The 26,185-nt window shown below is 44.1% G+C and overlaps 2 protein-coding genes across 7 annotated transcripts in view; both read left to right on the top strand.

The window, feature by feature from the left end:
* Positions 1–11,226: 11,226 nt before the first annotated feature.
* On the top strand, positions 11,227–22,214 carry LOC129168830 (myozenin-1-like). 2 transcript variants are annotated; one of them, XM_054754537.1, is made up of 7 exons: positions 11,227–11,301; positions 12,392–12,563; positions 14,752–14,838; positions 19,077–19,243; positions 19,327–19,396; positions 19,469–19,655; positions 21,743–22,214. In XM_054754537.1, the coding sequence occupies exons 3-7, from the start codon at positions 14,754–14,756 to the stop codon at positions 21,972–21,974; spliced, it is 741 nt and encodes a 246-aa protein (XP_054610512.1). In that variant the 5' UTR covers positions 11,227–11,301; positions 12,392–12,563; positions 14,752–14,753; the 3' UTR covers positions 21,975–22,214. The 2 variants fall into 2 exon arrangements, with proteins under 2 accessions (XP_054610512.1, XP_054610522.1); XM_054754547.1 differs by having other exon boundaries at positions 19,472–19,655.
* A 1,102-nt stretch (positions 22,215–23,316) lies between these two features.
* Positions 23,317–26,185, top strand: part of LOC129168807 (inactive ubiquitin carboxyl-terminal hydrolase 54-like) — a 75,160-nt gene continuing 72,291 nt past the window's right edge. For 2 of the 5 annotated variants that reach the window (XR_008566343.1, XR_008566344.1), the window contains exon 1: positions 23,318–23,752. The gene's annotated coding sequence lies outside the window, so the exon portion shown is untranslated. Of the gene's footprint in view, positions 23,753–25,761; positions 25,860–26,185 lie in introns of all 5 variants that reach the window. The other 3 variants (XM_054754501.1, XR_008566345.1, XM_054754491.1) reach the window with 3 other exon arrangements.

The following is a 26,185-nucleotide window of genomic DNA, read 5'->3' on the forward strand; positions in this document are numbered from 1 at the left end:
CAATTATAGCACCTTCTCAGATTACTCCATTAACTGGTCTAAATCCACAGTACTGCCCATTAACTTTGGTTTCCAGAGCACCCCCTCTATACCACTGTGTTCAGGGAACATTAAGTATTTGGGTATTGAGGAAAAGGCTTCTTGAGACGTCATCTGTACTTCTGTGTAGAAGGTGTCGGACGTTTCGCTCCTCATCCGAAGAGCTTCGTCAGCAAACTAATAAGTGCTGGTAGCTTAGGCCTTAAATACAGTAAGAGTGGGCGAAATTGGTGTGCCAACACCCTCCTCCTATTGGTTCGTTACACTAAGCCTGGGCGGAGCAGTGGTATAATCCTATCCTGTTATTCACACCTACGATAAAAGGGAAGTGTCGCTCCCTGAATTGGGTATGAACGACTCTGATACTGGCTTGTTAGCATCTATTGTTCTGGCTCGGCCCTGCCTTCACCTCATTTGCAAGACTAAGAGCTGTGGGTTTTGGTCTCAGTAACCTGCTGAACACAGGGTCCAAATTAAACCTCAAACCACCATTCCGATTCAATGATGGGTTCTGTTGTTTGACAAAAATAGCTTCCTTTACTCCTCTTTCAAACCATCTGTTTTCTTTGGCCAAAATCTTTACCTCGCTGTCCTGAAAAGAGTGATTGGTAGCTTTAAGGTGTAGATGTACTGCTGATTGAGGACCACTAGCATTGTCCCTGCGATGTTGATAAAGCCTTTTTTGGAGCATTTGCTTAGTTTCCCCAATGTAGTGCTCTTTGCATTCCTCATCTTTACAGTGGATGGAATAGACCACATTGCTCTGTTTCTGGTTTGGAGCCTTGTCTTTAGGATGCACTAATTTTTGTCTCAGGGTATTTACTGGTTTGAAATAGGTAGGAATTCCTACCTATTCCTACCTATTTCAAACCAGTAAGTACCCTCTCAGGGTATTTACTGGTTTGAAATAGGTAGGAATTCCTACCTATTCCTACCTATACCTATACGGAATTCCTACCTATTCCTACCTATTTCAAACCAGTAAATACCCTCTCAGGGTATTTACTGGTTTGAAATAGGTAGGAATTCCTACCTATTCCTACCTATTTCAAACCAGTAAATACCCTGAGACAAAAATTAGTGCATCCTAAAGACAAGGCTCCAAACCAGAAACAGAGCAATGTGGTCTATTCCATCCACTGTAAAGATGAGGAATGCAAAGAGCACTACATTGGGGAAACTAAGCAAATGCTCCAAAAAAGGCTTTATCAACATCGCAGGGACAATGCTAGTGGTCCTCAATCAGCAGTACATCTACACCTTAAAGCTACCAATCACTCTTTTCAGGACAGCGAGGTAAAGATTTTGGCCAAAGAAAACAGATGGTTTGAAAGAGGAGTAAAGGAAGCTATTTTTGTCAAACAACAGAACCCATCATTGAATCGGAATGGTGGTTTGAGGTTTAATTTGGACCCTGTGTTCAGCAGGTTACTGAGACCAAAACCCACAGCTCTTAGTCTTGCAAATGAGGTGAAGGCAGGGCCGAGCCAGAACAATAGATGCTAACAAGCCAGTATCAGAGTCGTTCATACCCAATTCAGGGAGCGACACTTCCCTTTTATCGTAGGTGTGAATAACAGGATAGGATTATACCACTGCTCCGCCCAGGCTTAGTGTAACGAACCAATAGGAGGAGGGTGTTGGCACACCAATTTCGCCCACTCTTACTGTATTTAAGGCCTAAGCTACCAGCACTTATTAGTTTGCTGACGAAGCTCTTCGGATGAGGAGCGAAACGTCCGACACCTTCTACACAGAAGTACAGATGACGTCTCAAGAAGCCTTTTCCTCGATGGACAACTCCTGTACGACTGAGAGCCTACACAGACGTATTTGGGTATTAACATTTCCTCCAACCTGTCAGACCTGATCCGCTTGAATTATACTCCACTATTGAAGTCAATAGAGGATGATCTTGCACGTTGGAGAACCTTGCCCATCTCACTTACAGGCAGAGTATCCACCGTGAAAATGATGATTTTACCAAAGGTTAATTATCTATTTTCCATGATCCCCACTAAACCATCTATAATTTGGTTCAAGTCATTAGACTCATATATAAATAAATTTCTTTGGAAAAATAAGCCAGCACGAATAAGTCTCAAAACATTACAAAAATCTAAAGAATATGGGGGCTTAGAACTCCCAAACTTCTCCAACTACTTCCTTGCAAACAGGTTACAGTATATCTTAAAATGGATCAACCCTAACCCATTGGATTATTTATGGCTAGACATAGAACAATCACTTAGCCACGAAATCCCAATTTGTAACCTGCCCTTCATTAGCCAAATCCTCCGAAAAAATAATTGTTTTAAAAGTATAAATATAAGCAACACTCTGACAGCTTGGTGGGAATTTTTAAAAATAACAAAATTCTCGCTCACTCCTTGGCAATACACTCCCGTCTGGAATAATCCTGACATCTTGCTTAAAAAGAAACCATTAAATTTCCCAACATGGCACGAAAAAGGAATAAGTTGTATGAAAAATATAATTATAGGAAACAACTTTATCTCATTTAACGACCTTGTTACACAGTATGGAATAAATCATAACAAATTTCTTGAATACATACAAATTAAATCCATAATTAAAGCAAGTTTCAGGACCATATCATGGGAAAGCAATACCACTATTGACCAATTTTTAAAAATATCTGCCCCTAAAACATTATCTAAATTATATATTCTACTTTCAAAAAATGACAACACAATTGGAGTACCAATCTCCAAATGGAGCTCAGATTTATCTACAAGCTGTGACCCTGAATTTTGGAAGCAAATATGTCTTAATGCTTCCCGGTTAATCAATAATCCCAACCTACAGCTGATTCAGTTTAAAATCCTTCATAGAGTACACTACACAGGACATAGAATGTTTAGAATGAGCTTAACTGACTCTAACATCTGTACACACTGCTCAGACCATAGAATAGATGACTACTTACACTCCATGTGGACCTGTGCTCCCATTAAAAATTTTTGGCACGGAGTGTGTGAGTACCTATCTTTGGCACTTGGGTTCTCCATTCCTACCTCTCCTTTACTATGCCTGCTGGGCGATCTCTCCACAATTGATGTAGAAACAAATCAAACACAGCTTCTCATCACTGCATTAAGCATCGCCAAGAAAACCATTCTCATCAATTGGAAATCAAGGAAGAAACTGAACATAGCTCTTTACAAAAATCTTTTGTTAGATCATATAGCTATGGAGAGAATGTCTGCTGAATCTAAAGAACAAATGTCAGAATTTCAGTCTATATGGGCACCAATAATTAATTCCCTGACCTGACTCTTAGGGGGGTGAGGTCATCTGTCTCTGCCCCTGGGGGTCTCGTTCTTCTGGCATGGGGTGTGGTCCTGGTCGCTGGGTGGCCCTGGTACCTCGGGGGCGGGCGGGGGCGGGCTTGGTGTCCCGGGTCTTCTTTGCTGGGCTGCCTGCCTGGGGGGGGCTGGTGGGTGGGGGTGGGGGGGTCCGGGTCTGGTGATCGGGCGGGGGCGGGGTCCGGGGGTCCGTCCAGGGGGCGGCGTTGGTTGGCCTCCGGGGTGGTGGGTGGATGGGGTGCTGCATCCTGCGGGTGCCGGGCGCCTACTGCTGCTGGGGGGGCCCGTGTGTGGCTGGTGGCGCTGGCTCTCCCTCGCCTCCTTTGCCTCTGGGGGTGGGGCGGGGACTGCCCTGGGCCCTCCTGCTCGGCTTCCGCGTGGGGCCGTCCGGTGTGGGGTGTGGGGGCCGGCCTCTCCCCCTGGTGGGGGCGCGGGTGCCTGAGCCCAGCTGCCCCCGCGGAGCCATCTCCCCTGGGTGGGAGGGTGGTTTGGGTTGCCCCTTTTTATTTATTTATTTTTATTTTATTTTAATTTTTTTTTAAATTATTTTATTTTATTTTATTTTATTTCACTGATTTATGTGTGTGGTGTATGTGTGATAGGTGGGAGCTGCCTGTTATCCTCCGGCGCCTCTGGCTGTCCCCCGGGTGACGGGGGGCGCGGAGGTGGGGGTCGCGGATGTGCGGTTTGGGCTCGGGGTGGGGGGTGCGTGGTGCTGGGGTGGGGGGGATCCCTTGCTTTCTCCCCTCAGGGACGGGGCCGCTGTGGCTCGGTGGGTGGGGCGTGTGGGGGCCGTGGGCGGGTTGCGCGTGGGGGCGGGCGGCGTGGTGTCCATCTGCGTGGTGCTTCCCGGGATCAGCGGGGGGATGCTTGCTCCGGGGTGGGGCGGTCGGGGGGTGGCTTTGGCCGGGGGCTTGGGGGTCGGGCTGGCGGGGGGCTGGCGGGCGGTCCCTGCTGCCTGCTGGTGTCAGGCTGGTCCTTGCTTCCGGGCCGGCGGTTGTCTCCCTCCCTCCGGGGTTTCCCCCTTGGCGTGCTGGTGGATGGGCGGGGGGTGGGGCGGTGGCCGGTCTGTGGCGTGGCGGGGGGCGGGGCGGGCGGGGGCATCTGCTTGGGCGCCGGGCGGGGGGCCGCTCCTCTCGCGGGCCCGGTCGTGCGGTGCTTGCTTCTCTGTCCCTCCCTGGCGCCTCTGGCCTGCGTGCTTCATGGGTGCGGCCGTGCTCCGCTCTATGTGGGGTCCGGTGCTCTTGTGGTCGTCGTGGTGTTGCTCCCTTGCCGGCCGTGGTGGTATGCGGGGGGCGCGTGGGCGCGGCTCCCGCTGTCCTGGTGGCGGTCGGATCTGCCTTGGGGGCGTGTGGCTTGTCCGTGGTGTTTGGCGGTTTGGGGGTGGCGCTGTGTACGCTACCTCCGGTGGGGCTCCGGTGTTGGGGGGCGCTGGGGGTATCGCCTCTGGGGGGTTGGGTGGGCCGGACTGGGCATCCTGGCGGGCCGGGTAGGGCCTGTGGTGTGTCCTGCGGCCTGTGGCACGCCCGAGCCTGGGCTGTGGTGGGCGGCCGGTCGGTCATGTGTCCTTGGTCCCCCCCCTGCTCGGTTTGGGCGGCGTTGGGGTGTGGGGCCCCCGTCCTTCCTGTGCCACTGCACCACCTCACATATATATAGGACATTGGGGGGTGGCCTACGGTCGGGCGTGATTGGGGAGGGGAGCTGCCTTGCGGGGCTCCTTTGCTCCTGCTGTGCCACTGACCTGTTGCCCCCAATTTTAATCGCAGAGTAGACACTTAGGGTTTGGGGGGGCTGGCCAGGTGAGGGGCCCTCCGAGCGGCAGCTGTCCCCCGATTTTAATTGCATCATTAGCTATCATCCACATACACTCCATATACATGCACACAGATACACCATCCTTTTTTATTTTATTTTATTTATTTATTTATTTATTTTAATTGCATCATAGACACTATCACACCTTATCACATACACGGGTGGGGCGGGCTGGATTGGGGTGCCTCGTGCACCTCGGCGTCTGCCCGCCAGGGTCGGCGGTGTGGCCGGGGGCCTGGCCGTCGCGGTGGCTCGCCCGGGGCGGCCTGGCCTGTGGGGTGCCCTTGTCTGGTTCGCCTGCCCTTCCCTGGGGTGGCCCTCTGGGGCCTGTTGATGCCGGGGCTTGCGCCGGGGGGGGCGGCTTGCGGTGCCCCCCCCGGACTGACACGTGCCGCGGGCGCCTCTGCGCTCTTGGGGCGGGTTCGGCGGTCTCCGGGGGGCGGTGCTGGTGCTTCGGGTGGCCCGTGTGCTGTCGCGGCGGCTGGTGGTTGCTGCGCTGTGGCGGCTGCTGGGGCGCCGGGCCAGCTGGTGGGTTGGGGCTTGGTCATGCTTGCGGGTACTGTGGGCCTGGGTGGCGGGGTGGGGGTGGGGGGGCGGGTGCCCTGGGGCCGGGCTCGCTGGGGGGGGTCGTGCTCTGCCGGGCGCTTGGGCGTCTGTCGCCGTTGCGCTTTGTGCGCTGCCGGGCCGCTGTCTGTGTCCTCGCCTCCCCCGGTCTGTCTGTGGGCTTGTCGGGGGTGGGGCTCCGGTGCGCGGGTGGTGCGCTGTCGGCTCTGGTGGCATGTGGCTGGTCTGGCTTCTGGTGGTTTGTGGGGGCCGTCGGCTGGTCGGCTGCTGGTCTCGCCTTCTCGGCTCTGGTGCTTGGCCTCCCTGCGGCTTGGGGTGTGGTGCTCCCGCTCTCTCTTCGGGGTTTGCTGGCCCGCGGGTGTCGGTTGGCGCTGTGTGGTGGTTCGCCTGGCTGCTCGCCCGTTTTCCCGCCTGCCTGCTCAGTTTCCCGCTCTCCTCCTCGCTGACTCCCCTGTCTGCCTCGCTGGCGGCGTCCTACCGCTGGAGGGGTGTGGCCGGGTGTCTTCCTGCTCCCCGGCGGTCTGCGCTCTCCGCCCCTGGGTTCTGGATCGTATGTCTGGGACCCCGGGGTCCCCGGCTCCGCTGCTCCTTGGGTTACCAACGGGGGATAGGGTGGGGCTTCCGGGTGTCGGGCAGTCGACCACTGTGTGTGTGTGTGTGTGTGTGTGTGTGTGTGTGTGTGTGTGTGCGCGCGCTTGAGTAAGTAAGAGTGTGTATGAGCGTGTGCATAGGGGTGTGTTTGTGCGTAGGAGTGTTTATGTGCGTGTGTGTGGGTGCGTAGGAGTGTGTATGTGCGTGCGTGTGTGTATTTTTATTTATTTATTTATTTTAGTTATTTATTTTGGGGGGGGGGGGGGCATACAGGGGTTTGCTCCGTGGGGTCAGGTGCTGGGCGATACATCTCTGCCGCCCGTGCCTCCGCCGGGTGGGTGGAGGGTGTGCCTCCTGCATCCCTTGGCGGGGCGGCCCTGTGTCGGGGGTCGGGCGGGGGTTGGCCCGGGGCGGGCCGGGCTCCGCTCCCTGGGGGTGGGGGTGGCGGTGGGCGGGAATTGGCGCTTCCGGCGCGGGCGGGCTTCTTTCCGGCTGTGGAGGCGTCTCTGGGCCTGCCGGTTTGTGGCCCCCGGTACCCGTCTGCCTTTGTGGGGTGTGATCTCTCGCTGGTCTCAGGGGTTGGCAGTCCTCCGGCCCGCTGGCGCCCTGTCCTTGGCTGGGATTACCTCTCTTCGGCCCCTTACTGGTCTTCCCGGGGGGGGGGCTCTCTGGGCTGGCTCTTGGGGCACTGATCTTTGTGCTGCCTGCCCCTATGGGCCTGGTGGCCTTCTGGCGGCCGGGGCCCGGCCTTGCTATTTGGGGCGGGGCTCTCTGGGAGGTGGAAGGCGGCCCCTTTCCTTTCATGCACTCTCAGTGACAATCACACGCCCACACATTCCTGCACCTTTATATATATATGAAGTCTTCCTTACATACAGAGATACCTGTACATATGCACACTCACAGTACATACGTACTTCCCCACATTACTCACTGAGTTAACCAGGGTGTTATTATGTTGTTGGTTTTATTACAGCGACGGTGATATCAGCAGTATGACTATATATATATATGTGTGTAGGTGCGGTGTATGTGTGTATATATATATATATATATATATATATATATGTATATATATTATATATATATATGTATGTATATATGTGTGTATATGTATATTTTTTTTTACAATGATGTGCATTACAGTAACTTTGATTCTATTCACTATCATGGATAATCATTTCATTACTACAGTTATGTGTGACTGTTTCAATGCGGTATTATCATGGTGATCACTATCATAATTCATCATTTCATGACTGCTATTGTGTGCGACTGTTTCAATGCAGTATTGTCATTGTGATCACTGTCATAGGTCATCATTTCATGACTGCTATTATGTCTGATTGTCATTGACAGCTTTGTCATTGTGGTTGTTGATATTGATTTGTCCTTTATCCTTGTTCGTCTTTATAGTTGTCACGGACATTTATTTGCTGATGTCGTTCTGTATGTTTCTGTTGTTCTGTCACAATTGTTGTTGTTGCTGCTGTTGTCCTTGTCTCTTGTCTCTCTTTTTTTTGTTTTTGTCCCCTCTCGCCCCCCCCCCCCCCTGTTTCCTTTTTTCTTCTTCTCTATCCCCTCCTGCTCCGGTCCGGTCGCTCCAAATTTGCTTTATAACAAGCATCAAGGTCGAATAAATTTTGTATGACAGGGGAAGTGTATATCACACTTCTCTCTGGCAGAGTAAATCTGTTGAGCACTTGACGGCATTTAGGTATACAATTCTATCTGCTTTAAAGGCAGAACAAAAACAAAAACAATATAATAAAGAAAAAAAATAGGAAAAACTTGTAATATTACAAGAATAAGTCCTAATAATTTAGGACAAAAAAGTCGTAAAAACTTAACCGTCCTAATTAACCGTATGTTACAGGCATTGCCTGAGGCAGCCATGAAAAGGGGGACTTATGTGACCCTTGGCCTTGGGCATATGGAGGAGGTGAGGTAAGGAAGGCGGAAGTGAGAGGGGCTAGACATGCTAATCTGTTTGTGCTCAACTGCTCTGTTTTGCTGCCACATTATAAATAAAAGTTTGCCTGAAGCAAGAGGAAAGTTTCCTTCCCTTCTGAAAAGCTATGCTTTACTTTCCCTCTGACACGTAATATTATGCCTTTTTTTCTTGTAAATTTATGACTTTATTCTTGCAATATTACGACTTTATTCTCAAAATCTCAGATTTTTTTTTCAATGTGGCCCTAATACTCTGTCGTACAACTCTGTGCTACTAAAATGACATTATTATTCCTCATAATATTAGTTTCAGAGTTTATTCTCTTAAAATTGCAACTTTTTTCTCTTGAGAATATAACTTTTTCTCTTGATCTTTTGGCTTTATTCTTGTAAAATTACAGCAGTTTTTGTCATTTCTGCTGTTGTTGTTTTTTTTTTAGTTTTTCAACTATTACAACTTTCTTCTTGTAAATTTTCTTCCCATAATTATGACTTTATTCCCATAATATTTTGACTTTATTGTCATAGCATTATAACTTTTTACTCCAACCTAATTTTCCAAAAGTTACAGCTTATTCATTGTCATTGTATGTTTCTCATTATGGCTTTTTCTCTTATTTCTCTTAAGATTTTGTCTTAATTCTTGTAAAATTCCAACAGATTTTTCCATTTTTGCTGGGTTTTTAAAAATTTTTCTTGTTAAATAATATTTTTACAATGTCTTTCGGGCCAATAAAAAAATAGCCAAGGGCTGCACTTTGAACACCCCTGCAGTAAGTGTATGTGTTCTTTAGGTTAAATGTGTCATTCAAAATATTTTACAGGATTTTGGGGGGGGGAAGTCAAGGGGTAGGTGTCACGAGACAGTCAGGTCAAGAGACGAGACAATACTGTCATGCTCTGTGTGTTTGCTTGCGTGATAGTTTGGTTATTTTCCCGTTTTATTCATTAGTTTTGTTTCTACGCTGTTATTTTGTAATTACTTCCTGTTCTGGTCCGTTATGTTTCCATCCATCCATCTATTTTCTATGCCGCTTCTCCTCACTAGGGTCGCAGGGGTCACATTCCAAAAACATGCATGTTAGGTTAATTGGAGACTCTAAATTGTCCATAGGTATGAATGTGAGTGTGAATGCTTGTTTGTCTATATGTGCCCTGCCATTGGCTGGCCACCAGTCCAGGGTGTACCCCACCTCTCGCCCAAAGTCAGCTGGGATAGGCTCGAGCATACCTGCGACCCTAGTGAGGATAAGCGGCATAGAAGTTGGATGGATGGTAAGCTTACCAAAATCCTCCATGTAAGAAAAACGAGGCAATTTTTCCCCATCGAAAATCATGTAAATCCAATTAATCCGTTCCAGACACCCAAATATATGAACAAAATATACATTTTCTAGATAATACTTATAGTTTTAGATGCAAAAAATAATGTGTAATAATTGTAAAAGATGGATGGATGGAACTTATCGTTGATGCGGACTTCCTGTTCAATTAATTCAATCGTTTCTCACCTCTCTATATCACAATGCTGACTTTCCTTGGCCCCATGGCAGGTTAGTTCGCAATCGCACTCAATAAAAAAATGCATGGACAGTGACTCGACTTTGTTTGGGCACTCGATTTCGCGGAACAATACAGTACAGGGCAAACCAACTTGTTTGTTAAGTGCTATACTAACATATACTATACTACGAAGACCGAATCATACAAACACTGGGGCATACAAAGGCGAGGTTTGATTGTAGTGTTCTTCCTCACCGTATCTGAGGTGTAAAAAGTGTGAGAAGCACTGGTTTAGTCCAGCGAGGAGTTGAAGGACAGTTGGTCTGGTGACCAACGGATGGGCTCACCGTTGTGAAATGCAACCAGGGCCACAAGAGGAGGAGGGAAAAAAAAGGGTTCTAACCTTCGACCCTTGACTGGTATCAGGTGACTCAGAGGCTAACTTTAGCAGCTGCTTTTAAACTGGCGTCGGCGCCGTGTGCTTTTTGACACCCAAATGGTCAGAGATTTTGGTAAAATACAAATTAAAGCCCGCGTACTCTTCACCCTCTTTGCATCCCTCCTCCACCTCCTTCCTTTTAATTCCTGCTCACTCCCTCACTCACAATCGCCCATTTTTTCACCTATTTTGGAGCCGATAATCTGAAGCTATTTGGCACAGTGTTAAACTCATAATTCCCATTGTTGTTTTTTTTCACGGTGCGATGACAGCAAAGCAGGAAGTGCTCCCACCTCTTCCTCGCCGCTTTACCTAAAAGCCTCACTGTTCTGGGTGGGGAGGTGTGGGCGATCAGTTCATAGGTGGAGAATTATGGTGCAGTTCAGATCTCAGATTCATGGCATGTACTTTTTTTGCTCTCAAAGACAAAAGTAAACATGAAAGAGGTGCCAGATGGGCTTGAGAGCACCTTCTAGGGACGCACGTTTCCCCAGCTGGGGGTCGGGGTAGCGAAATGTGTCGCGCTGGTTAGTTTTGAAGGGGTTGCTAATAAATTCTGTAAGTATGGAGGTCATTACAGCAAGTTAACACGTAAAAGATAGATTACACATACGTAGGGCCCCTACAGTCGTCCCTCGTTTATCTTTGTTAATTGGTTATATTGGTCTATTGGTTATAACATAGTTAATTGTATCAGTTCAGACCGTTTCCAGTGAGGGTTGGACTCAACCAGGGCTGCCCTGTCACCGATTCTGTTCATGGAATTTCTAGGCACAGCCAGGGTGTTGACGGGTTCCTCTTCGGTGGCTGCAGGATTGGGTCTCTGCTTTTTGCAGATGATGTGGTCCTGCTGGCTTCATTGAGCCATGACCTTCAAGTCTCACTGGATCGGTTTGCAGCTGAGTGTAAAGCGGCCAGGATGAGAATCAGCACCTCCAAGTTCGAGTCCATGGTTCCCTGCCAGAAAAGGGCGGAGTCCGGGTCGGGGATGAGATCTGCCCCAAGTAGAAGATTTTAAGTACCTCGGGGTCTTGTTCACGAGTGAGGGAAGGATGGAACTCGAGATCGGTAGGTGAATTGGAGCGGCGTCTGCAGTGATGCGGACAGCGATCATTTATTCATTAATTCATCTTTGAAAAACTGCATTAGAGTGAGGGAGCGAGATTCAAACGATGACGTTGCGAGAGACGAATGCACTACTACTAGTGGAAGATAATAAACAGCAACTATGTTATCTCTAAACGTGTCCTTTGACCCACTTTTTACAAAAAGGTGCCGCAAAGCATACTCCTGGACTGCTTCAGACTTCCTAGCATGCTTTGTGGCACGTTTTATAAAGCATTGCTAGCATGTTTACAGTTAGAGTTGTAGTAGTTGTCTTATGTGTGATAACTTACCTGTTACATGTTGTGCTGTCCTTTCAGTGTTGGCGCCAGGATTGTAGTTAGTCTTCTGTTTACTGCCCCCCGCCCGTTCATTTCACTGTGTGACAAGTTTACTGCTAGGTCGGTGCTGGTAAATTGGAGAGGTTAACTAGTTAGCTTGGTAGCTTGCTATGCTAGCAATGGCCGTCTCTTGTGTTCCCTGCTTTGATCCCGTAGCCTGTGCAATGTGTTGTAAACAAAGAATAACAGGAGTGTAAAACTGAGTATTGGGCTGTTATTTCATATCTAGAGGGCTCTAATAATGTTAAAACCTGTATTTAGAAAATCATAAACAGGGTTTCTACACTCTTACTACAAAAATATTCCGTTTAACAATATTTAATCCTACTTTGCGGAAATGTACCTATGGCGGTCGAGTCTGGAACCAATTAATTGCCATAAACGAGGGACAACTGTACTATAATTGAGTGAAAATTGGATGATGGATTTCATAGACCTTTTCAGAGATGTTGAATTGTGCAAGTGTAAACATGATGTACTTATGTAAGTTTGTTAAGCATGCTGGAAATAAATTAAATCATTATCATCATTACCATGAATTACCATTGCCATTGCCGTGGCTTGCATTGGTGTTTTCGTCAAAATGGCGATTGGCTGACTGTAAGATTAGTGCTAAATTTTAAACTCCTTTCTGAACTTGAAACACCACACCCACCTCCCGGTCATGACCACCCCACCCCTCTTTTCGCACCCTCCAAATCGCTGGTCCATAGCACAGGAGCGGCCTGCTGATTAGGTTTCATTCTCTGCGAGGCCGACACAAGGCTCGGCGCAAGGATACCAGGACGCCAGTACTCAAATCTACCTGGACGTGTCCAAGAACAAAAAACTCTCTACCGCCGGGATCTTGTGGGAGCTTCCTGTGGCCTATACCTAGTTTCTGAGGTAAAGTGCGTGTGTGTGTGTGTGTGTGTGTGTGTGTGTGTGTGTGTGAGATAGAGGCCTTGAGTGCTGCATGATCAGGCACTGATGCAATATGAGCTGTTAAATAATTCAGGAGCCAGTTTAAGTTCAAGGACTTGTTTACAGTCAGATGCATTTGATTTGTGTTGTCAGCACATTTCGGCAAGGGCTTGGTGGAGACACCCCCAAGAAATATGATGAAGTAGATGCTTAAGCGAATTATTATTATTATTATAATGGAGGGCTGGTTACAGCATAATTATATGATCAATTAAGCAAAGGTGAATGTTAGTCCCTAGTGGGGTCCCTAGTGTGTGGGGTGGGCAGTTGGGGGGCATAAGGGAGGAATGTTGCCCACTGCGGTGGTTTTTAGTGGGCTCGATTGAGGATGGATGGATGTGGATTTGGGAATGTGCTGACTTTACGCCCCCTTCCTCCTCAGCTGTCCCCTTTGAGATTTATCTTGGAGCTAAAACAGGCAGGTTATAGCGGGTGGGCGGGTGTTAAGTGGGGAAGGGTGGGTGTATGGTAACAGGACCTCTCCTTCTCTTTCTTGCACCTAATATACCAAAAAGGCACCTGTAACCTCAGGAGAAAAACTAGCTAAAAGCATGGTGTGGTGAATGGTCTATATTCTCCAAATAGCTGAAAATCCCAAGGCAGGAAATGGCTTCAATTACTGCGCATGAAAAGCAATTACACTAATGTTTCCCGGTGGACGCTCCTTCTCGCTAATTCTCGCGCTAATAGGGACTCACCTCCAGCCTTACATAATTGCTTTCAACCTGCACGCTCGACAGGTTGCCAGCCTCCATCAGGAGACCTCCGCTGGAAGAATTAGTGTCCTTAAGGGCCACGAGCGGCATCGTTGCACTCAGCGACCTTAACGTCATTAAGAACCACGGCCGTAGCTGGCCACCAGACTCCACCTGCCATGAAGCCTTACCGTCAACAACATTGTCATTTATTTATTTATCTATTACACAGCAAATACACACCACCCTTTGCCGGATCACATTTCACTGCCACTCACTGTCTTGCTGCTAATTTTGCCCCCTCCCCAACAAACCAAAAATAATGCAAGTCAACATTTAAGCCATAATAAGTCCAGAACTATGTTGACAGTGACAAAAAAGCAACGATGGTGTCACAACAACAATAAAGTTGATTTGCGCTGCATTATCATTTAAGGTAGCCACAATTATTATTTTTTATTTATTTTTTAACAAAACACTGCTGGCACTCACTGGCCACTTTGTTAGGTAGGTTGATTTAAAAATTCTTATTCTTTTATTAAAACATAATTTAGAATTAAATTTAGGGTCATTATATAACATATTTTTAAGGATTTTAAAAATAGTCTTCATGAACAATATAAGGTTCCAACAATGTATTCATTTGATTAATTTATGGATTATTTATGTTTTTTTCTGGACAGAACATTGCTGGCACTCACTGTCCACTTTATTAGGATTTATTATAATTATGATTAAAATATTAATAATTTAATACAAAAATATTCATGTTATCTATTTGTATTTTGTATGATATTGTATGTGTATGTTACTTTATGGGCTCTATCCTTCAAGAATTCTGGGTTTTTATTTATCTATTTTTAAATAAAAAAATCAGTTTTATATGCCCCATCCATCCATTCCCCATGCAGAATCTCCTCATTAGGGTATGCTTTGTGAGTTTGTGTCTATTTATTTTGATTGTATTTATTTTATTTTATTTTTTTTAATCTATAAATTTGTTTACATAAAATTTTAAATTGGGTTTCGTATGCTATCCTATTTATTTTAAATGTAGTAAATATTTCATTGTATTTAAAAACGGATTATCACAATCATTTAGAATTTTATTGGTTCTATCCTTCAAAGTCTGTGAGTTTTTATTTATTTTTTTTACTCTAAATATTAGTTTTTAAAAGTCTGTTTTATATGCTGTTACATTTATTTTGAATGTATTAAATATTTCATAATATTTTAAAAAATATTATTACAATAATTTGGAATGAATACAAAATAATAACAGGAAACAATTACATATCATTGGATAATGATAGACATAAGCAATAACAGGTTATGCAATTACACATGGCACACACTGAGCTGTTTCCAATATTTTGACACTCTATAGTCAATGTGCATCTTTCCTGTCCTTCCAGCCATGCCGCTGACAGCTGCTGCTCCCTCTAACAAGAGGAAGAAGGCCAATAAGATCATCACAGACTTGTCCAACATCAGCCAGAATGGTAACACAACCCACAAACACACACCACACGCACACGCACAGTAAACCCGAGTGTTCCTGTTCCTCATTCCTTCAAGCTCATCTCATCCAGTGTATGTCAGTGCTTCTGCAATTACGACATGAGGAAAACAAGCGCAGTAACACAATACGTTGCCGTACAAGTGGAACCTCCTGCAGGGGTGAACAGGGTAATTATGGGGGCTGTCAACCTGTCGCCCCAAAATATGTGTCAGACACCTGCTTTTTCCTGTTGGGTGCACGCAATTGTTAGTGTACTGGTTGTCTTTCATCTTTACAAATCTGCAGTCATTTTTATTAATTCATATTTATAGGTAAGATAATATATTTTTAATTAATGTTGTTTTTTATTATATATAAAAAAATATAAAATTAAATATGTTATTATTATTGTGTAATATTGTCATTTTGTATTGTGTTTGTTTATTTTTATTTCATTTTAATGAAACTAGGATTGTCTTTTCTTCTTCTTCTTCTTCATATTGTTTGGTACATGCATAACTAGGTCACATTGACGAAAGAAAGAGGAAAGGCTTATTTCATCCTTATTTATTTATTTCATGATGAAAATAATGTGGAATTGTAAGAGTATGAGGTCCTTGAATGCAACGCGTTTACTTCATTTAGTGCAGGGGTCACCAACACAGGCCTGCTTTTCATTCAGGTTTTCAGTTAATAATGTGAGAACACTAGAAAGAAATGTATTGTGAAACATAAGATGTGAGTTGTGGATACCAGCATTTTGTGAATGTTTTGGTAAAACAAGCATATTTGATTTGTTTGGGTTGAAATAAGGTATGAAAATCATTTCTACAAAATGAGTAGCTCGTGGCCATTTTCATTTTCGAAAAGTAGCTCTCACAAGAAACGTTGGTGACCCCTGATTTAGAGAAGCTCACATAAAGTTCACCTATAAAGGTTATCCAGTTGTACATGTTAGGTTCATCCTGAAATGTATCAGAAATATCCTTTATTGAACTCCACCAGGGGTGTCCAAAGTGCGGCGCGGGGGCGATTTGCGGCCTATGGCTGTTTTTTCATTGGCCCGCGACACATTCTATACATATCATTTAACAAGTAAACTAAAGAAACTGTGAAAATGTAAAAATCAGCAGTAATTTCACAAGAATAAAGAAAAATGCTGTAATCTAACAAGAAGAAATCTAAATCTAAAAGATTTTACGAGAATAATACAAATAATATTATGAAGAAAATTTTACTTGAGTAGCATAAAGTTGAAATATCAAAGACAAAAGATGTGTTTTTAAGTCATGGGACTGTCATGAGAAATAATACAACAAATAAAGCTGTCATCTTTGGAAAATTAGGATGTGGAAAAAGTTAGAATACCAACAACAGAGAATAACGTCATAATTACAAGAAGAAAATTTACTAGAAAATAGTTGAAAGAGTTGGAAAATTAAAAAAAAAAAAAAAAAACAGAACAGCAGAAATTGGAAAAACAGCTGCGATGAAAAGCTTTTGGGAAAATTGGGTTGTGGAAAAAATAATAATATTATGAGAATAAAGTCAAAATATCATGGGAATAAAGTATAACATTTATGAAGATTTTTTAAGAAGAAATTTGAAATATTTGGAAAATATATTTAGAAAGTGGGTGAAAAAAAGCAAAGCTAAGTTCATACTAATGACATGCTTTTTCACCTTTATCACATATCAGGCTATATCATGCTGTAAATATGTGCTAAGAATTCACATATGTGAAAGTGCTAAAGTGACATCCTTTCATTTTTCGTTGCGGCCCTCACTGGAGAAAGTTTGGACACTCCTGAGGTACACGGACTGTTTTAGCACCTTTAATGCACGAAGTCGCTGATGATTTCTGTTTGGACACCACTGGCTTCAAAGTATCATAGTGCTGTCCTACTGTCACTTTGTGTCTTCTTACTTTGTGTGTGTGTGTGTGTGTGTGCGTGTGTGTGTGTTTGCACTCGCTCACTCATGCAGCCGTTTATCCCGTTTATCCCTTATTTTGCCCCACTTAATGCGCATTCATCCATCCATCATCTCTGTCACTTTGCCCCCAAACCCAACCTCGCTTCAGTCAGTCTGTCCGTTTCCTCACAGTCAGCAGCCAAGCTCCAGTTTCACATTCTTGTGAATTAACAGTCTAATCAATATCCCCATGGGAGAGTACACTTTGCTCAGCAGCCTCAATTATTGTCACACACACACACCCACACACACACACGCACACACACAAACACACACTTGCACAGGTCTGATTTACGACGCCCTGGTAACAGCTCTGCAGCATTGCACTGCCAAAGCCCCTCCCCGCACATTTTTTTTTTTTTTTTTTATAGATGTACCCGTGCACGAACGATGGAGCGCGTTGTCTTGCGGTGAGGCTGCGGGTGCTAGGAGTGATTCCAAGAGTGTGCGTGGCGGATATGAGGACAGTGTTTTATGGCCAGGAGGGGTGGAAGCGGAGAAATCCATCACATCCCTCGGCCGTGTAGAGAGAGAGAGAGAGACAGAGAGAGAGCGATGGCGCGAGAGAGAGGATTTCCCACCATAAACCGTACAAGCAAGGAAATCAGACCGTGAATTTTTTTATTTTTTAGAGTATTTTTATTTCCAGATTTTGAATTTTAATTATAATACAAATTACAATGAAAATTTTAAAAATCTTTTAAATAACACCAGTTTCGCGATAGTTCTTTAAACTACAGTATATATTTTTGTCTGCAGTAACGCTTATGTTAATTTGTTGCATTTTTTTTAGATTATTATTATTTTCAGAATTCTAATTATAATGAAAATGATACAAATAAAAAATGCTTTAAATAACACAAGTTAGGCGATTGTTTGAGAAACTATATACTTGTCGATGTTAATGCTTATGTTGATTTGTTCAATTTTCATTATTTTCAATAATTTATATTTCTTAATCATCATCCTTTATTTATCCAGATAAACCTCAGTGAGACTAAAAATCTCTTTTATAAGAGTGACCTGGCCAAGACGGCAACATAACACAACGTTTCTGACAGGACTTTCCCAACATAGAGTACAACATTCACAATGAACAATCAACAGTTTAAAAAAAAGTTAAAAACAGTTACATTGGCCAAGCCCATTCATTTGAAGTTGAGATAAGTTTTAGTCATTTTGCAGATCATTCCATGCAAAGGGTGCAGCGTACTGGAATGCTGTCTTATCCAACTTTGTTCTGAACAACCATCAGTCAGTCCAGCATACTGTTGTTGGTAAGTAGGAGTCGTAGGAGTCCAAGGATACATTTATAAATGAAACTCAACCAATGACACCTGCGAATATACAATGATGGAAACTCAGCCGCAGCATTCAATGTACAAAGGTGAACACCATTTCCACAGCCAGTCATAAAGCGTAAAGCAGCCTGGCAAACAATGTCAAGCTTTTTTAAAAGATGCTCTGACGCATTCATAAAAAGCAGGTCATCATAATCCAGCAAAGGTTTGTATAAACAGAGAAGCAGGATTTATTTCTGACGAAAAAACTACGTTTTAGCTTCAGTTTACGTACAAGATGCTCAATATGTTATTTGAAGGACAAATTTTCATCGATGACAATGCCTAAGTACTTGCATGATGAGACCATTTCAATTTCTTTCCCTTCAGCCTTCAAAATTAATATAAATTTTATAATAATTTATAATTATTATATTCTTAATGATTATAATATTCATTTGTATAATAAAACATATAATCAAATAAAGAATTGTTTTAAATAACACAAATACTATTAAATCAACAATGAAATAATAATTCAATACATGAAAGTCAGTAACACATTGTTAAAATCATATAATTAACCTATCTTCTTCATTTCTGCTTATGTTCTATTTTTATAATAATACTCTAAATAATGTACTATTTGTTGTAGTCTGTGCAGTTTAGTAAATGACCCTTAGTACAATCACAAAAAGCTAAAGAAAAACCAAAACAGAGTTAAACCTTGAGACGCTCGCTGAGCTGAAGTCTTGTGAGATTTGCTTGGATGTCCCAAGGCCGTTTGACCTCACGCTTTAGCGACATACAGTATCTTTTGGTGAAACCTTTGATGAAACCTTTGGTGGAACACCAAATTGTACGACTTAGCTTTCATAGAAGAACGGCACCATTCACGTACTTGTAACTAAAAGTTAGTAAAGTCCGTGGAAGGCACTTTAAACCATAGCAATGCTACAAAGTTAGTTTCCCTCCCGCTTCTCAGATGACGAGTCCGACCCCGAAGCCTCTGAGCTGGACCTCGGCACCAAGATCAAGACCCCGAAAGACGTGATGCTGGAGGAGCTGTCCCTTCTCTCCAACAAGGGCTCCAAGATGTTCAAGATGAGACAGCAACGGGTCGACAAGTTCATCGTGACCAACGAGAACATGGTGATGCCTGGGATTTGTTTTTTTTTTTGAAAGCTAAAAATTGTGAGTTCTTCTGCTCAGACTCCTTCTCTTCTGTCCTCCAGCAGAACCTGGAGAACCTGCTCATGTCCCCTCCGCCTGTCCCACCAAAGCCTGAGATGCCAAAGGAGGAAGGTGGGGGCTCCAGTTTTGTATCTTCAGCTTTCGCTTGTGTTTAACATAACATCTCCATGTTTTGAAACCTAGTAGTGGAGGAGGTGGTGGACGAGGAGACCGAGAAGCAAAAGAGGAGGAGGGAGTACGTCCGCACCTACGTGTCACCATGGGAACGGGCCATGAAGGGCAATGAAGAACTGACGGCCACCATGAAAGCCCGCATGCCGGGACCGGTGCGGGGTTTTGCGGACCTTCCCCAGTACAAGAGCTTCAATAGGTACACAAACAGCTGCCTGAGTTACTGATTGTTTACATGAGTCTTGATTTGTTAGCACTGCTAAGACAAACAGGAGTTGCATTCCAGGTAAAGAGCTTGTTTGGGAGGCTTTTCCCTGCATCTGTAATTACGTCCCAGATGTAATTACCTAAATGTAATGTGAGCTTCCTCTAATGCTGTTAATGGCTGCAGGAAGAGCAGCGCAATCATTTGGAGGAAGTACAGTAGCAGTAAACCAACAATGACAGTCAGGCCCTGTCCACACGGGAACGCTCCTGACATTCATTTTTTGGCGGGTTGAAAAAAATTTGCGTCCATACTGTCCTGGATTAGTTGCATCCAGACAGAAACGGATCACTGAGTGAAAACAATGTAATACACACGGCCGTTTTGACCTGAAAACGTTTCCGTGTGGATAGCCTCTAAGTACACAAGGATGGGGACACGTCAATACTTGTCTTGTAATTCTTCCTCTTCCCGGCGGTGGATCTCATTTCCCCAAAATTATAACTTTATTTTCTTTTGTTTGGGTCTCATAATATTGCGACTTTTAAAAAACACTGTATTTTTTCTTTAATATTTAAACTCCGTGCTAACAAAATGACAAACAAAATTTCCTCTTAATATTGCCAGTTTATCTTGTAAAATTGTTTTATTGCTCGTTAGAACAGCTTTTTTTTCCATTTCTGCTCTTGTTGTTGTTTTTTCAAATTTTTCAACTATTTCGATTTTCGTCTTGTTAAATTTGTTCTCTAATTATGGCTGTATTCTTATAACATATTTTTTCCGCAATCTAATTTTCCAAAAAATACAATTTTATTCATTGTTTTTTTTTCTCATAATATTATGACTTTTGTCTTTTTTCTTTACTATTTACTATGCTACTAAAATTATGTAATTTTTTCTCATAGTACAACATTATTCTCCTAAAATTACGACTTTTTCTTGTAAGTGACAAATTTTTCTCTTAATATTTTGACATTATTTTTGGAAAGTTACCCATTTTTTGCAGTTTTTCTTTTTTAGTTTTCTTGTTCAATTATATTTTTAGATTGTGCCGCAGGCCAAAATGGCCCCCAGGCCACACTTTGTATACCTACTTTGTATACAGTGTTTTCCGGTGAGTAAACTCAAGTCACGTCCACGCAAGCACAGATATTTGCAAAGATGCGCATTTTTGTCTATACACATAATCTGATAACAGTTGTTATCAGTTGTATCAGTTGTAATCATAATCTACACCCTGGCCAGAGTTTTCCAAAAGAAAAAAAAAACATGTTTGCATTTTAAAATGTTCGGAATGGAATATTGTCCCTGTGCTTTGAACGAGACATGTTGAATGCTTGTTGATAGCAGAAAGAAGACGCACGATGACGAGGCCTTCTTGGCCAATTCAAAAACACTCTGTTTTCATAACTATCTTGCACACACACACATACACGTAGTTTCTACAGTAGATATGTCACTATTTTAATCTCTGTCTGACGAGCGATTAGCTGTCCAACAAACATTCTAACAACAAAAAAAGGGATGTTTACAGCCATTGTACCTCAGGGTTCCTCTTCGAAGATTGATTGGGCTTCGCTAACCCCTCCTTGGCACCAAAACGTAATTTTTGTATGCACAAATGAATGAAAATAGATTCAAAATCATACGTGTGTATTTTGTTTGTCAGTGATAAGTTTACAACAACAATAGCAGGTCGGCAGATTGCATAAAAAAAGAGAGAGCAAATAACATTCACAACCAACATCTTTAATAATGCTTTATTTAGTAACATGACACTGGAATGTCCATATGCAACAATTTAGATGTCACTGCCGTGTAATCCAGCAATTCAAAATAATTCATACAGAAAGTGCAGATTGTGGAGCGAAAACGTTTTGACCCGACAATCACGATTTTTTCTATGCCTCTGATGAGCACTACAAACACAAGAACAAAATTAGATGTCTTTTAAACATACATTAAAAAATGACTTGCAACATTTTTTTGCAACATTTTTGGACCGTATGAGTCCAAATTCTAAGCTAAGCAGCCATTTTTCCACAAAGCTGGCAATGATTGCAGCGCTTTTCCACCTGCAGGACGGCGCTTCCCTTTGGAGGCGTAGAGAAGAGCGTGAAGCTGATGACCTTTGAACTCCCCGACCTCAGCATGGTGGCCGACGAACCCGATCCCCTGCCCTCCCTACAGGCCGACATCCGCTCGCGGCCCTCCTTCAACCGCACGCCCATCGGCTGGGTGTGCAGCGAGGACAACACGCACATCCACATGGAACTAGACATCCCCTTTGATGGGGAGACCGACGACCTCTGAGCGCACACGCACACACACACACACGTATACTAGGTAGTACATGTAGCGCACATGCTTGTATACTTGGTGGTACACTTAAGTCCATGCTGCCAACCCTCCTAATATTTATACTGAATACAAACAGAGAAGCATTAGCTGCAGGCACAATATACTATAAACACTGCTAGTGTTTGGATATTGCTTAAATTGCATGGAGATAAAAAATGAGTTGTTAAAGTATTTCCCCTCAGCCACCTTTACTGAGCCTTACTGTGATTTTGCATAGCTAACATGCTAATGTGTGACAAAAAAAGCACTCTGCACTATTAAAACAAAGTATTTATGCAATAAATCTCCCCTTTACAGTACCAGTGCTTTTCATGACTCACAATGTAACATTACTCACACCGAGTTAGCAGTGTAGAATACTGCATACTACATCTTCTGATTGTCTTTTCATTCAATCAATGCTTAATTTAGGCCATGAATATTTAAAATTTGCTCAAATATGCGTTTTGCTTTTTGCCACTAGTTGGCCACAGTAAATCACAAAACATAGATAATTATTAATTAATTATTTTGAAAACCATGATAGCGTGAAGCTGGAGAATTTGAACCGCAAAGTGGCAAGTGCCAGTTTATTTAGGGGTGGACCATTGGCCACTGGGGCCTCAAAAATTCTTGTTTCGGGTTTATTTATTTGCTGTTGGTCGAGGTCACAAATTCTGAGTTTTTAAATGTTAATATCCACCGGGATCCGACATACAGCCAGTGTCTATTTCGGGGGTAGGAACGTGTGGACAAACTGCCCCTAGGGCTTCAAAAACTGCTGTGATGGCCCCGTAAAGACGATCACAAACCAGTCACAGTCAAGTTTACTGTATTAACTTATGGATTATGCAATTATTATTTATTCAGTCTCTATTATGGGGTCCTACAACAGTGGATGGGCACCCCAGGGCCTCATAAACTCTTGCTACGGCCCTATAAAAACTGTGAAGTAAACATGCATGCATGGTTGCAAAATAATATCCCAAAGAGGAGTATGATGGTTTGCCATGCATGGCTGAGACCTCTCACGCTGTGGCTGCAAAGTGAGGCTGGCGGGTGTCAAATGTTGGACAGATGTCCTCGGCATGTTGCTGTCAGCCAGTCAAATATGATAGTGCTGCTGTGTGTGCGTGTGTGTGAGGCACACACTAGTCCCCCTATTCAAATAGCGGCCCGGCAATGACATCAGTTCTACAGTTTTTACTGTACAGTGTGTCCTTAAAAATAGCAGAGCGCCCTTGCCATGTAAAGGATCATCGAGTAGCTTTTTTTGCAGTATTTTCTAAAAAACAGGAGAGTGGTCGAGCCATACAGAGGATCTTTGACTAACATTTTTTTTCATTATGTGCTTAAAAACAGGAGAACATCTTATTAGAATAGCCCTGCTTTAAACTATCACAGAGTGCGTAAAGGATATGCCGGTAGAGATGACGTCATTCTCTCGCCACACAGTTATATTGGTTTACTGCCCAGTAGGGGGAGGCATCGCGCTGAGCTTCAGCACACGTCACAGAAGGTGAAGTGAAACTGCTGGTGAAGGAGGAAGAGGAGGAGGAGGAAGAGAGGATACGTATCGCGAGAGCGGTGTTGTGTTACACTGGATAGGGCGCTGGTGTTGGCTCCCTGACGGCCTGAATGCCTGCGTGGAGTGGATACGCCCACGGCTCAGCCTCCTCTCTGCCGTTGAATCACACGGTGTGACACGCTAGTGGACGGAGACTGGCGGCGCATGGCTGCATCCATCCGAGGTGAGTAAGAGTGTGTGTATACCGCATGGCTGCTGCAGGGCTGTGTGTGTAGTCAGCGTGTTGGCCAGCATCCTCATCATTATCGTGATCCTTCCATCAGGTGTTCTTCTCGTGCAGGGTCACCACTCCTCTTGTTGCTCAGTCATTTCTGCCTTGCATCCTTCCTCTCTGCATCACAGGTGTCATTGTGCTGGCGGTCCAGTCCTGTTCGGTTGTCTGTGTTCTAATCTACAGTCCTGGCAAGGTGCACGTTTGCGGTGGGAGGTGGGGGTTCCGTCTGGGTGTGTGTGTGTGCTGGAAGGGGGCGGGGGCGGTTAGGCTGGATTTCTTGATGGATGACTGATAAACCGCAGCCTCTTACCGGGCCGATTCACGCGCCGCTGTCACCACTAGCCGGGTGGCCGCTTTATTGATTTAACTTTGCGGTTTGAAGATTGATGCCTTTGGACCCCCAAAGAGGACCCGGCGTGGTACGATCCACTACACACACACGTGCAAAGTTGGTAAAAGTCCTGCATTGTCTCGGGGACATGTGTTTCATGAAGACATGGCAAAACACAAGCACATTTTGCAGCCTGCGACTTGACATCAACCATTACTGCAAATGCGGCCAGCAAGGTCTAAGTTAAGCCAATGATACTCAAATGGTGCAAGCATAAACCGCTATTGAACTAAAAGTGAGTATGTCACATGGAGAACTGAACAGGGGGTCACTAGACTGAGCACTCCCACCAATCGCGGCGCTAACACACACAAAATAAATGACAGTACAAAATGTGACAGGTAAGTTAACACACATCAGGCAAATACTACTATGTGGAATAATAGACAACTCTAAACACGTAACTTTAGCAACTTTTTACAAACCAAGTTCCACAATGCATGCCGGGAGCTGACATCCCCAAAATATATACAGTATATGTTCAACTATTGCGATATGAAACCCTACTATGGATTATCGATGCCTTTCACCATGTGTCATTTTTAAAAATCATTATTATTATTGTTAAAATACAGCCGCTATGAAGTTCACTCACCTATGCTGAGTCGAGTCGCCATTTGACATGTCATCTAGGAGGAGCCAGGACAGCAGAAAATTGGGTGGACGTCGCAGAAGAAGATAAACAAACGGCGTGTAATCGTGAAGTTAAGTGGAAAGATACGCCAGCATCGTTCAAATCAAAAGTGAGGACTCACTTTGGCATTTATAGTGTGGACGTGACCATGCTGGAAGAGGTCTGATGAAAATACAGCAAACGGGCAGCACGTCAGGCATGACAGCCACCTCGTTTGTTACCACGCTTGCGGAGAAAACTGTGCCTACTAAGAAAAATACATGAGATGTTTTCTGAATGAGTTTAAAATAGCTTTACTGTTTGTCAAGACACCTAAACCAAAATCCCGTTCACACTTACGTTGCAGTAAAACAGTCTCATTGTTTTTGCAGCCTTGTTGCTTGTATTCTGGTTAAAATATGCTGTAAAAATTCCACCCATTTCCTATACCCCATCCCCATTGGGTCATGGGTAAGCTGGAGCCTATCTCAGCTGAATGCAGCAAAATATACACTATGAAATGATTTATTTATTTATTTGGTTAACCCTATCACCGTATCAAGATATTATTGTTATTGTGAGCCATGTATCGCGTATTGTATCGTATCGTGAGGTGTCGTGAGATTCCCAGCCCTACTCCTAATACTTGATGTGGCCCAGCTTCACCCAGACTCTCCCTCCAGTGGCCCCCATGTAAACTGAGTTTGTGACCCCTGCATTAAATGCGTGGTTACTTCAAGTTCAATGAGCTGCACTTTAAGAGCACAGCCTTTAAAATGCAAAACGTTGTCAAAAATGTGGACTGCATCTGATTTAGTGTCAGGTAGGGCTGGGCGATATATCAATATTATTAAATTATCCATATTTACTTTAAGCACGATATCAAAAGCAACCATATCGTTGATATCGATATAGACTGGATTTGCGCTTTATCTCCCTTATCCCTGCATGCAGGAGGAGGGAGAAGGGGCGGAGCCGAAGCGTCTCCAGTCGAAGCTTAGCGACAGCGTCTGCGGTAGTCAGCGAGGAAGCGGTTGCTCAGTAATGTGGAGGTACTTCGAATTCAGAGCATAAAAAAATATTTTTCACCAACTTAAAACTTGGCACTTGGAATGTGTGAATCTGTGCGCTGTCTGCCGCCCTCCTGTTGCGTTCCTCATGAAAGGAAAAGCAAAGTGGTGTGCTGTTATAAAGTGGTCTCCTATCACATTTCTAAGATATGGTCCCCGTTGCAACAGTGGAAAAAACGGCTTTAAAAACCTGCTGAAAACGATGGACTCGTGATGTCCAGCGAGCTTCGCATTCACAGTTATTTAGCACGACAAGCTCTACCACAAATCTACAAGGAAGTCAGACAGACAGTTGCTAAGCCTGATGC

Source organism: Dunckerocampus dactyliophorus, chromosome 2 (assembly GCF_027744805.1).
Source record: "Dunckerocampus dactyliophorus isolate RoL2022-P2 chromosome 2, RoL_Ddac_1.1, whole genome shotgun sequence".
Classification (NCBI taxonomy): domain Eukaryota; kingdom Metazoa; phylum Chordata; class Actinopteri; order Syngnathiformes; family Syngnathidae; genus Dunckerocampus; species Dunckerocampus dactyliophorus.

What these genes read in the sequence shown, in the direction of transcription:
- LOC129168830 (XM_054754537.1), top strand. Translation starts at nt 14,754, where the DNA reads ATGCCGCTGACAGCTGCTGCTCCCTCTAACAAGAGGAAGAAGGCCAAT. An exon ending in GTCCAACATCAGCCAGAATG is followed by an intron (nt 14,839 to 19,076) that starts GTAACACAACCC and finishes CCCGCTTCTCAG; the next exon opens with ATGACGAGTCCGACCCCGAA. An exon ending in TCGTGACCAACGAGAACATG is followed by an intron (nt 19,244 to 19,326) that starts GTGATGCCTGGG and finishes TCTGTCCTCCAG; the next exon opens with CAGAACCTGGAGAACCTGCT.